This window comes from Drosophila melanogaster, chromosome 2L (genome assembly GCF_000001215.4).
Source record: "Drosophila melanogaster chromosome 2L".
Taxonomy (NCBI): Eukaryota; Metazoa; Arthropoda; class Insecta; order Diptera; family Drosophilidae; genus Drosophila; species Drosophila melanogaster.
The window spans coordinates 18,557,701-18,570,813 of record NT_033779.5 but is presented as its reverse complement, the minus strand read 5'-3'; the positions used below and the strand labels follow the sequence as shown (position 1 = coordinate 18,570,813).

General features: G+C 38.5%; 1 protein-coding gene across 6 annotated transcripts in view; it reads left to right on the top strand.

Moving 5' to 3' along the window:
- Positions 1–13,113, top strand: part of Pde11 (Phosphodiesterase 11) — a 58,318-nt gene that overhangs the window by 19,529 nt on the left and 25,676 nt on the right. For 3 of the 6 annotated variants that reach the window (NM_001201909.2, NM_001299116.1, NM_001103707.2), the window contains one exon: positions 5,366–5,437. In NM_001201909.2, coding sequence (NP_001188838.1) covers positions 5,377–5,437 — 61 coding nt within the window. In that variant the 5' untranslated portion in view covers positions 5,366–5,376. Of the gene's footprint in view, positions 1–5,365; positions 5,438–7,641; positions 8,105–13,113 lie in introns of those variants that run through there. The other 3 variants (NM_001299115.1, NM_001201908.2, NM_136041.2) reach the window with 3 other exon arrangements.

The following is a 13,113-nucleotide window of genomic DNA, read 5'->3' as shown; positions in this document are numbered from 1 at the left end:
GGCGTGCCTTCTTCCCCTTCTCCCGCTCCCGCCCCTCATTGACCACGCCTCCACCCCACCTGGGCCGAATATCTCAACGTTCGGTGAATGACAAGCACTGCCTACTTGTCAGATCAGCTAGGTTTACCGTTAGCTAATTAAAGATCTGTTCCGCCCTTTTCTATCTATCTAATGTAAATGCCGTCCGCAATTACAGTCTTACCTGGCTAAAACGTAAGTTTTTCAATGTTATAGAAAGTCCCTTCAATATATAGATTCAAGTTGAATTGAAATCAATTGATGGCAAAAATTTATAATTGCCATTGATTTTTCTCTAATTTTTTCTTGAAATGAATGCTTTTCTGTAAAAGAAGTACCATTGATTTTCTTTCGTCGCCTTCATTAAAAAAAAAACCTTAGAACCACAAGTAGCTGTACAGTGGGCGCGATAAGTGTGCGTGCACCCTGAACACACAATAAATCGTGCGATGACTTCCCCGTCGAAATTTCGCTCCGCTGGTTCTTCCTGTTCCATATCAATCACGTCGTTAAGGTCTCCGGTTGACATTTTTCTCAGTTTCAGTCGGTTTGCAGCCGCTCAACGTGTTTCGCATTATAACTATCATATTTAACCGCCAATATTTCGCTGTTGTTCTCTATGCCTGACACACACACACACATATGTACATAGGTGTGTAATTAACTCAGGTGGGAGAGGAGATCCCTCTGCTGCTACGGCGATGATGATGATAATAATGATTACAACAATGATTATATGAGTATTGTTATGAACGTGTGTGGGCTTTTTTTTTTGGAGCGGTGAGAACGGGCATTTGTCTAGCTGTCAGAAAATTGGAGCAGCTCCATCGACCACGTGAATCAGATAAGCGCCAGTACTCGTTACCATTTTGGGGCCTGCCAGTTTGTTGATCAAATTTTCAGGAAATGACCAGATAATATTTAAATTGCGGAAAATATATCTAAAAACCAGGGAAAATCCTAAAATATATGTAGGTAAACAGATAAATATTTGTTTTAGCATGCGAAGGACTATTACCACCTAAATAATGAATACATTTTGGCTTCATAATCCGACAGAAAATAAATGATTTAATTTAATATGCAAAAATTGGCAAACCGGTTTGACATTCATAAGTTAGAACCACTGATTTGAAGATTTTAATAATAAATAAAACTAATAAAGCAAGTCGTACGACACTGGCCATGATTATCATGTTTAGCAGATATATTATATTAAGACAAAAGAGAAATTAAGATATTCATTTGATTTACTCAAATCTATTTTATCGTTATCGTTGGAAATGCACTTAGACCGAACATTCCTCAAATGTACTCATGTGACTCACTCACTTATCAGCGACTAATTAAACTTAGCATATTCATCAGCTGGCACGGCCATTTCTCACTAAAGAAATTCATATTCCCCCGCATATGCCAGCCGACTCAATTGTCAGGTGTGTGCTTGCTGGCCAGATTATAAAATCACTCCCCCTTCTTTGTGGCTAATGCATCGGAACTCCATCGGCACGTGTGTTCCTCAAGCGGCCAGCCAGCCCAGAAGTGACCAGAAATAACTCGATATTAAATCAAAGACGTCAGAGATTTGCGTCACCTGAATGCACGTCACTGAGCTGAAGTGTGGAAAGATTTTGGCTTTTTGCGAGAAATTGTTAATTAACTGGTTCGGCTTTGAGGCCTGAGATGGCTGAGATGTCGCCAAGTGAATCACTGCAATTTCCCAGCAGCTGGCAACAATGGGAGTTCCACTTTTCGGGATACAATACCATAAAATCTTTTGAGAAATGTGTTGAAAATGTGATGGCTGCGAATGAAATTGACTCGCTTAATCAGCATGCTAATGTTAATTCGAAATACGCGTGGCTTTTAGCAAAGTGACGGACCCGGCTTCTGATATCAACGCTTTTATCAGCGCGAACAAATCCGCTCGAATATCAAATATGTGCCAAGTACACGGTATATTATATACTTCACTTTGTGGTATGTGCTATGTGGCATTATCTTATCTCTGCACAACGTGCATGTCAGCATTTAAACGACGCATTAGCCACCAGCCATAAGCCAACTCCATGCACTTTGCTCTATCGAGTTATCAAGTCCCCAAAGATACGAAAGTTTGGGACGAAAAGAAAAGTGTTTGGCATGCCGCACAGCCGCACTGAAAAGGCAAACAAACACTCACGGATACTTTTAAGTTTGAGGTTGTTTTGTATGCCAAACAATTACCCCAACTTAAGCAAAAGAAAAGCACACGATTTTCGGGCTATGAAAACCACACAGCTACATAAGTTTGGCGTTGGTTTTATGATGCCATGAAGAAACAAGTTTCATAATGTTTTAGCCCAACTGGGTTTAGAGCTGAACATTGTTATTATTTACCAATTTAAATAGGAAGTAAAAATTTAATTTAAAATGCTTAAGACCACCAGGTGTGCACAAAGTAGTCTAAGATCTTATATGCCTCACACCTTTTATGTAGGGGCTTATAAAGTTAGCAGAAATGTAAAGTCATTTTTCAAATAAGGAGCTCAGCTTCTGACAAGCTGTATTAAAAGGCAGATTTGTGATTAAGATCGCATTTAACCGGCTTAGATACAGTTTATACTTTATGGCCTGCCATACACAACTTTCAGCTATGGTTATGGCCCTACAGCCTTTTAGAGTGTGTACACAAAAAACGAATGACAAACGAAATATATTAAGATTGCAAAGCATCATCTTAGTTGGCGGCAGCGCAGAAATATTAAAAATGCCAAACAGGTCGCAACTTTTTCTTATGTACTTTTTGGCTGATTGATTTGTTGCCTGTCGTTTGGGCCGCTCCACTCACAGCTCCATGATGGCCATGGTGTGGGTGTTGGCCACATAGTGATGAACGAACGCCCCACAGATCTCACCTAGATTCGCTGCGCTCTCCTTTTTTATTTCCCCCGTTTCTTTCTTTTTCGTTTTGGCCAGGCCAATTTGAGGCCTCTGTTTGCCAAGTTGCTCCGCTCGTGTTTTATTGTTTACCGGGCTCTCTAGCTGCCTGTTGTTTACCCATCGTCAGCTGCTGTTTGATTTGCAACAATAATTTTTGTTTACGGTTTATAGGGCCGCAGCGAAGGTGGATTGTTATTATTTAGATGATTACGCATTTTATAGTCACAAAACGGTCAACGTTTTCGTGATATGCGTTTCGTATTAATTATGAATTATTATTCCTTGGGCACTTCTTTTTTTCGTTTTTTTTTTTTTTCATTTTTGGTAATTTTTGTGGTTTTTTGAGAGGGCAAGTTGCGAAATTGATTGGGCAAGTGCTGAAGTAGTCCAATGACAATTACGAGGGCATTTTTAATTAGAGTATATGTTTATGCCAAAAAATGGGGGAAGGTCATTTAACCTAAGGGATTGATTATAAAGTAGTTAAATTATAAAATTGCAATTTAAAACTGAGATGCTATGCAATTAGCGATCAGTAGTGTATCGGAAACTATCCAACTCGAAATGGCGAAATCGGTTGAACATTTGTAAATCCGTTACCTTACTACAGTGCTGTTCTGCCTCTAATAGTGAGCTTATCTAATGACTTTTTGCCGTGCCTGCTAACTGTTTGTATTTCATTTCACCATTGTCTTGGCAATGTTTTTTGTGTTTTGCAACCACTAATTGCAAATAAATTGTGCGCAGTTAAATCCGTGGAAGCGGGCCCTGCTCCGGCCGGCCCCTTTCGTTCCCCTCAACACTATCTGTTCCGCCCCTGTCGAGTAATCTCGAACACGCTGATCGACGACTAGGCGCCAACTGACAATGAAATTTCATACAATCAAATTGACAGCCCCATAAACAAAGTAAAAGAAGTGCAAAAAAAAAAATGTCTTGTCAACTAGCAAAGATTTATTTCTTATAATGCTAGAATTTTTAATCTTCTGCAATTTTATGTCACATTTATTTAAATTAAATTATACAAGCACTTAAATTATACAACCACTGAGGCTATTGTATTCATTACACCTCCATCTGGTTAAATATTTAAGTGCACAATTTTTCTGCGTGTACGCACGCGCTTCTTGTTTATTATTTGTATAATTCATTTCTTACATTTCACTTGATGCGTTCACAATCTATTGCTTATCAGGAAATGGAAAACCGAGAAGGGTGTAGGCAGTCCTTACTGTAGAAATGAACTTGTTACTGGTAAATTCATTAAAAACCTAAACGAAATGAAATCAAATGAAATCAAATCAAATCGAATTGAATTGAATCGGTGGCGAGAAACCTTTCGGTAGTCAGTCGGTTGGCGATCGGTTCATTGACTTTTCCACGCCTTGGGCGACTGTTTGAGTGGCGGCGCAGATTTGAAGAGTGGCGTATAAATGTGAGATATAAAGTCAAGGTCGGCCCGGTCTGTTTTCCGCTGATAAGGCGATGGCAGCAATGTGTCGCGATAAGAAAAACCAAACATGAGCCAGCAGCAATGCGCAGAGTAAAGTCATAAACCAGGGCAATCATGCGACGCATACAAGAATACAAGAAGGCAGGCAAACAGTCAGAGGAAAGTTCCTCTACATTGAATGGAATTTCATTCAAAAATTTGGCAATATCACTGCTTATTGCCGATCATATTTTGGCCAAAAAGCACGCATTGTTGTCTCAACAAAAGCTTACTCAGTTCTTTATTTGTCGTGCCTCTTTTAAATTGGCTGCTATAAACGACTTTTGTTGACCTAATGAATATATCCATCCATAATATCCATCGTTTTTAAAGTGCCTTCAAATAAATATATAATTTATGCAAAGCTCTAAGTTCTTTTTGTGTAGGGTTGGTCAACATTTTTATGGGTCATTATATAAATCGAACTTGGGTTATTTGGCACATTCAGTTATTAAATTCTATATATTCTTTGTTAAAACCTCAAATTATATCTTCCAACGTCTCAGGATGCTATAATGTTGTTATAGGTCGGCCAACTTCTGCATATTTTTTTTATAAGCATTTATGAATAGATAGATAGTCTAATGATGTTGCTGTGCTGCTGACTCCATTAATCAAATCTTGTCACTGAGTCATTCACCCATTCAACCGGCATTAATTCACTGCCTTTTTTCGCTGGCGGATGTATTTTGTATTTCGGGCTGTTCAATGTTATCTTCGCATAATTTTTTGTGGAATTTTTCGGTTGGCAATTTCGTGGCTTCACTAAAAAGTTTTTGCCGGATTCGTGGCTCGAGGGTTTTTCCAACGAACCATTTGAAACGGACCCGCAATTAATCTGGCAAATAAATGGTGTTGCAAACGTTAAATGAGTTTCTAGGTAAATCCTATCCTCAAAACTATGAAACTAATTTTTTATGTCTTCAATTGCAGATTTAATTGGAATGGCATCATCCCCAAATAACGCGGCGCCGCCTGTTTTATGGCGGGCGAGACGTAAAATTGGTAAGTTCCAAACCAAAACTCTTGTTCTCATTTTTCCAGCTAATCAATCAACACTGTTTTGGGTCATTAATTCTTGACCAGATTTATGTGCTGAATTTAAAGGCGAAAGCCATCAGGGTTCAGTGCCATTTTTGCATGTTAAAATGTTCATGATCCTGCCTGCCTGAAGATGGGCTAAGAATCTTGCTTTGTGATTGTGCTATAAAATATTAACGAACCCAGGCGCGATTTTAAGTAGCGTAAAATTGAGAACACGGATTCAGACAGAAAGGTTTATGAATTATTGAACAGTCCAAGTGTGCCTGAAATTAGCAAATGAATTTTGGATCAACATCGAAATCAATGGCAATGGATTTGGATTTTTTTCAGTTCTCATTATTTAGTTGGGGTCAAGTGGGGTTTGGATGTCACTAGCCCCCACGAACTTCTGCTCGACTGAAAACAATCATATAAAGTTTTAATTAATTTCAAACAAGCGGCCAAACAAACAGCGGGCCAGCCAAACAAACAAAGCCAACCAACAGAACTAGAGAACTTTGCACAATTTATGGTTGCTGTCGCGTGGCTCCCACGCCCCCTTTTCGCAGCGCCGCCCCTTCGGTACAGTGAACCCCAGACAGGCGGATTTTGTGTTTGCCTTTGTAATGGTAACAAGAAGCAGCAGAATGGACGGACGGCTTGTGGAGAAGACTTGCCACGCTTTGTCAACACTTTTCAGGAAGCGAAAGTCGTCGCTGTCACGCTCCATGTGGTTTATAGGGCCTCCCGCTCACACACACACACTTCGGAGCCTTCATTTCCGTTTCCGTTCTCACAAAAACACTGGCAAACAAAGGCCGAACAAAAAAAAAGTAAAAAGTAAACTTAAGTCATAGACAAATTCAAAAAGATATCTGGTTAGAGGTTCTGAAACCGTTTGTTATCTTTTTGAACTATTTGTAATATTTATTCGTTAATAATGGGCAAAAATTACAATAATTATTTCTCGTAAGATATGTTTTAACAACGATAGAACAGTAATTCGTAAGACTACGCAAATGTGGCACTCAAAAGATTAAGTGATTTTTTGGTCAGACCCCGCATGAAGTAGAATTGAATTTGCCTTTTTTACCGACTTTACTTACTTTACCTTACTTTACTTTGAGTGAAACGGATTCAATATCGTAACTTTTGGAGCTTTTTTTTATTGGCGGAGTAAAAGCTGCCTGAAGTTTATCCAAAGTTTATCTGAATTTGGCGAATTTTGCTTCTGTTTTTGTTCCTGTTTTGGCTCGAAGCCGGTTTTTTTCGGCGTATTTGTGGGCCTGAAGTTATTTTTATTGTCCAACTAACGGTGCATTCTTGGATACAATGGGTTTTGAGTCATGTCACATAAGTGCATATCATCGGGGGACCAAGTAAAACAGCTGTTGTCTTTGTTCGAATCTACAGGGGAATCCAGGAAAAATAAGTTTTATTAATTATCTCATGTTGCTTTTTTCATTGCTCCTCCTAATCTCTTTTATTAATTCGAGCTCACTCGTGTTCGTGTGATAAAGAATGACATAAAAATGTTGAATAATACATATATATTTTTTAATATAAAAGAGAAGAATATTTCGTTAGATAACAGGGTATAAACAACTAAAACGTAAATTTATAACGAAAGCGGTTGTTAAATTATTGTTATTATAAGCCTGAAATCAACAAATGAACTTAAATAAAGGTCATCGGACTTTTCTGTAATTACTCGAAATAGGAAAACACCTTTTGTGTTCTCATTTTCAGACTTTTAGTCTTTGCCTTTGATTATGTATTATATTTTCAAGCAGTCGAATCAATTACGGCCAAGAACGAAAAGGAATATAAAAAAGTCGCACATTTCCCAGGTCACAGAACACAGATACAATTTGTTTTTGCTGATAAGAAATCAGAAAAAAGAAAAATGTAGCGCTATCAACAAGTTGAATGCGAATGCCAGCGCAAAGGGAAAAAGCGCGCTAAGCGAGCGTGTGGAGAGCGGTAAACTAAAAACGGCAAATGTAAATAAAAAGTCAAAAACAAAGAAAATCACTCAGACTCACACACACACTCGCAACGAATTGAGCATTTTGCTTTGTTTATTTTAGGCGAATTCGCCGCGCTTGTTGTTCGCCGCGTATCTGCCAGCTACGTTCGCCGCTCGCACTTCGCCTTAGTATCGCTCAGATATTCAAAGCGTTCGGTTCGCTCGAAAAGAGAACACGCGACAAAAGCGGCCCGAAAATAAATTACATTAAAATACTGCTCTATGGCAACTATCAAAAATAAATAAGGCAATCGATCCAAAACCAAATATATCTGAAATTCGGGCAGAGTTTTGTGCGTGTGTGTAAGGAAAATCAAATTGGAAAATTGCGAATACAAAAGTAATCTTTTCGAGATGAGCCCATGAAACGTATTTAATACGCGATCAACGGTCGCGTGCTCAATTCGCCGATGCGCGTGTGTGTGTGCGTGTCTGTGTGTCGCCAAGGTGTGAAAATATACCCACATATGTACATACATAAATATCTCAGCCGATATAACGAAAAAGTATCTATATACACAACTGCATAATAGCGGTGCCACAATTAACGCAGGCCAAATAAAAGGCGTAAAATTAAGCAAAGCAATTTTGAATTTCTAGATCGTCCGCTAAGTGGCTGGGTAAACTAAATGGTTTTTGTGATCCAACGATCTTTTTTCGCAGAGTATCGTATCTCGTAGTGGGGAAAAATGCATTTTATTCTTTGCAGCTGATCAGCGGCGCCAGTGTTGCCAGCTGTGCATTTTCTTTGCTCCGTGTGCTTATCGCCACTTGCGGCTGGGAGAGTAAATGTGTGTGCGTTTGTGTGTATGCTTTTCGCTATTTTGTTGTTTATTATTTGATATTATTGCGGCGAATTTGCAGAGCGTCCAAGCGTGCAAAAGAAATAAATACAAAAATTGTAAATCGTTGCCCTCTACAATTTTTGCGAGCCCGTTTAAACAATTATTTGTAAAATACGTGGACTCTCTTTTTTGTGGGAAAAGTTTACAGAATAAAACTAAAAACATTAAGCTCGTATTGCACAATTGAAAAAGGTCTCTAAATATCTTCTGAAACCACACAGTAATGGTGGTATATCATTAGTTGACATTTATTAAATTCGATGGTGGCACTAAATAATGAAATAATTTTCCATAGGCTATCTGTCCATTTTTTGTTTCTTTTTAAAATGATTACCTTTATTTATTGTTGCATCTAACCGTTTCAATTTGTGTTGGTCAGTTAAGTTTTATTACGTTTTTTTTGGCAGAAACTGCGCGTTTTTCCTGTTCCCTGAGATAAAGAACGAGAGAGCGGGAAGAAAGAGAGGGAAGAGGCGATAAGCTGTCTGGGCGGCCCTTCTCCCCTTTCCCACATCGAACCCCTTTCAACCCTCCCCCCTCCCTCTTCCTCCAACAACAAGCAGACAGGTGCGTTCACCGAGTTCAATTCGCTTGTGTTGTCACTCTGATCTTGTGTTGTTCTCCTCGCACTTTTATCAGGGGAACAGTACACACACGATCGCATATGTTTTCCCTTGCAAGTGTGTGGGTGCTCGGCAAGTTTAGTCATTAAAGTCTTTTGCCCCTCGTTGTTGTTTTTGCTGTAACGGAAGTGGTTTTGTCGCTCTCTTTCTATATTTCGGCAGTTTTGTATCTTTATTCGAATAAGTAGAATTTCAGTGTGAATAGTGTTTAAACATAAAGTTTTAAGATGAATACCGCATATTTGGGAAACTGAGCTGAATGAAGTGTGTAATAATATGCCTTATTTCACATTGGTTCGCTTCAAAGTTTAAATTTCCGAACTTCTTTAATAACTTGCAGAATATAAATCATACTCCCAATATTTTCACTACCCGCCGACTTTAATGAGCCCCAAATTGAGGCTTGATTCGATTGGGATCTACAATTTGTGTGAATCGAAGCTTGAATACATCCTGTTGGCCAAAAGCCGAGCCAATGCTAACGAGATCCACACACACAGACCGTTTTTTGCGAACCCCTCCGTAGCGCCCCGCTTCCCACGCGACTTTGTTGTTTATGGTTGTCATTATCAGGAGGAATTACCATTGTTATCCAGCTAAATCTAGTCATTACTCACTCACGCTCCACTCATCTCGCTCGCACCCACGGCGACCTTATCAGCGTCCGACTCGTGCTTTTGATGCTGATAACACGCCCTGACTTGGCTTACCTGCTCCAGTCCTCCACTTCGGCTATCAGTCACATTGAAATGGTGCCGTCACTTGGCCAAAATAATCATTGACTGGTCATTCTTGTTGACCAAGCAGATGAAATTGGCGATGGAGTGAAACGATTCACTCAGGATTCGAATGCTCAAGAAATTTTTTAAGACATAAGTACCATAAATATATGTACTTAGCTATTTTGGAAACCAAAATTTGGATCTACATAGCGAACAACAAAGCAATTCCCAAGACAAACTACAAAAATTAATGATCTATTAATTATTCAAAACGATACTTATAGATATCTCAAAAATATGATTTATACGCTTTTTATAATTACACCATTCTTCGAGTGAAACCCGTTGAAACTGCAATATTTCAAGATCGTATAGTAACTTTTGAAAATCGTATGTGATTCCCCCAAAAAATTTTAATAATCGGTTAATTCTGAACATCAAAATTATAATGGCCATCAGAAAGACGTCATGACTATAACACTTCCAAGAAGCTGGGGTCTGACGGTCACTTTGAACCTTTTCGCTGTGACCCTATGAATACTCTTTCGATATCGAATTTTTAATGAAGTTTCTTTGACGCACTTGCGACCACCAGTTATCCACGATTTTATACAGGCAACCGCGTGCGTGCTTGTATGTGGATATGGATTATATGTATGTGCACAATATCAAGTAGCCGCCATGCTGTCCAAATGGGTTCTCCATGACCGTTCTTCTTCTCCTTTCCAAGCGGAATATGAAGAGGGGGAGAAGGGGATGGTGAAATTGAACCAATATAAGCATATACAATATAAAAGATCTCAAGTTGATTGCAATGGCAAAAGTCACACACATATATGGTAATTACGCGCGGATTATTATGGCCAAATGCAGAAGGTGGTCCATGGAGGCTGGTATCTGGTAGTTGTTAGCTGGTTTGGCCTGACTGCTTAGTTTCAGCTGCATGTGACTGACTGGCTTCCTGCTGCCCACATTTGGTAGGATTGGGCCTAGCTCGTTGGAGGCCTTCTTCGATGTGGGTTAACCGTTCTTGGAGGAATTCCAATAAAACCGAACAAAAGAATCGGAAAGACACTTTTCCATTCCCCTCCTACGCTGGCGGTCGCTGTGGCTTTATTAGTACCTTGTTATTGGAAATCAATAAAGAAAGACATTTTGTTAAGGCTCGCCCAATTGAATTCATTTTGGCTTGCTTCTGAATATTTGTTAATGAATTTGTGTGGCTATTTAAAATTCAACTGGCAATAATTTCGGCATTTTTACTTCATTTTGCAGTTGATATCAATAAATGTATTCGATCGTTGAATTGATTTTTAAAATGTTTGATTTTATTCTTTCTCCTTAATTAATCCGGATTAAAAGAGTTTGAACTCTTTGAAAAATTCTTAAGTTTCTATATGTTTTATTCATATCATATTGCTAGAAGTTTTTAAAAATAATAGGCATATTATAATTTTGTTTGAAAAAATGTTATACTTAAATTTCAATATTGACTTGGGACATAAATATGTTTCAAAACCCATGTTGTTTCTGACTAAGGTTTCGAAGCTTATCGAGAACGCATTCATTTCTGCTTAGATTTCGCTTAAATTACTGAAATCAATAAATGCATTTAAGTCGTATATACAAGCCAATATGTTGATATGAAGAGTTCTTTATGAACATTTTATGTATATTTATCGCTTCTTTGCCGAGTCTTTGAACCTTTACTTGGCTCGCTTATTGTTTGACACCTTTTGTTGTTCGTTTTTGTTCATTTTGTTTTCCCCGTGGTTGTTGCTGTTTCGGCTTTTGGTTTGTTTAATTTTTATTGATGTTATTGCTTTTTATCGGGGAATGCCAAACAGCTGTTTCACTTAGTCTTCGAGTGTTTCTGCCCCTCTCGCTGGAATCTGGCACGTGTCAGCTGGATGAATTCTAGTCGTATCTTCTGCTGTTGATCTTGCGGATACGTTTTATTTTCTTTTATTCGGATCGTGTGGCTGTTGATTTATTTAATTCGCATCTCGTTTATGGTTCGTCAAAGGCTCTGAGCTTTGGAGGGGTTTTTTTTTGGGAGGTAATTTGCTTGCCAAACTCGTTTGAAACCCTCCAAATTTAAATCATGTGCAGTATTTTCAAATTAATTATTTAAATATTCAAATGCCTGCCTTCTTCGCATGGTGAAATTCAAATTCCTATTTGGCTGATTGATAAAAAGTTGTTGTCTTGATTTAGCTGAGAAATTAAATTCCTTAAGACATCCTCAGTATACGGAAATTCCCGCAGGCAGCGTTTTAATTTCTTTAATTGTATGTTTATTTTCTGTGCTCCTTATTTATGCCGCTCAAATGATAAAAAATCATGGGACTATGACGGCGAAAAGATTTTATTTTATCTTACACAATTCCCGCAACTCGTAAAATGTCGAAAATATTGCCCGACACATACATATGCTTATACATATGTGTATTGCTCATTCGCAGTTCGATGTCTCAAGGCTAGACCTCAAAACATATGTAAACATATTCAACAAGAGTTTTTCCACGTTTGACAGCTTTTCCCACTAATTAATGTGACTGAATCAAATGCATTTTAATTATTCTTCGAAAAGACATTCCCGGCTCTCGTGCGTGGAAAATGTGGTTTCGGGAAACCCATTTGGAATTGACTCACTTCATAGGCATTTCCCCCATGTGGAGGGGGTGTGTGCTTGCGTCACAATCCCATGGACAAAAGAAAATGTGTGCCAATTGAACGATTTAAAATTCGTATATGCATATACGCTATGTATATAAAATACGATCGGTAGGAATCGAGTCAGCTGCCCACACACGCCTTTTGTGAGAAGGGAAAATGTTGGGTTGTCATAGTTGGGTTCTCTCAACTTTGCACTCAGAATAATATACTTAAAATGCGATATTTATAGTGGAACATGATGCAAATGCTTTGTTTGCTCAAACTATTTAACATTTCTATGAATAATAAGAATTTTTATTATATTTCTCTATTTATTATGTCAATATAGTTTGTTTTTTTTCTGTGTAGATATGAGCACCGCTCTTCGCCAATTCGTCGCTCATTTCCCCCACGCTTATCACTCTTTTCTCTGTGGCGTTCCCCCTTCTTGTTTCTCGCCGTCTCTTTTCGCCCCAGTCTTCCCTCTCTTTCACAGTCGAACTAGTAGAAAAAGTGGCCTTAATTAATATACTTTAATAACGCATATTTTTTCGCCTGGCCGCAATTAATCTTCGTTTTGTTTATAGAAATCAAACAGATTTAATTAATTTATATCTGGCTCTCTCCTCTGTTTGTTTTGTTTACCCCTGTTTTGTTTTGCTCTTATTTTGCTTTCGTGCCGAGAGTTTGGATGGAAAATTTTCCAACGCTCAGTAAGTGAATAGAAAAAAATTGATTCTAAAAGCACTGGATGGGGGGCGTACCACTGCAGGTGGGCGGG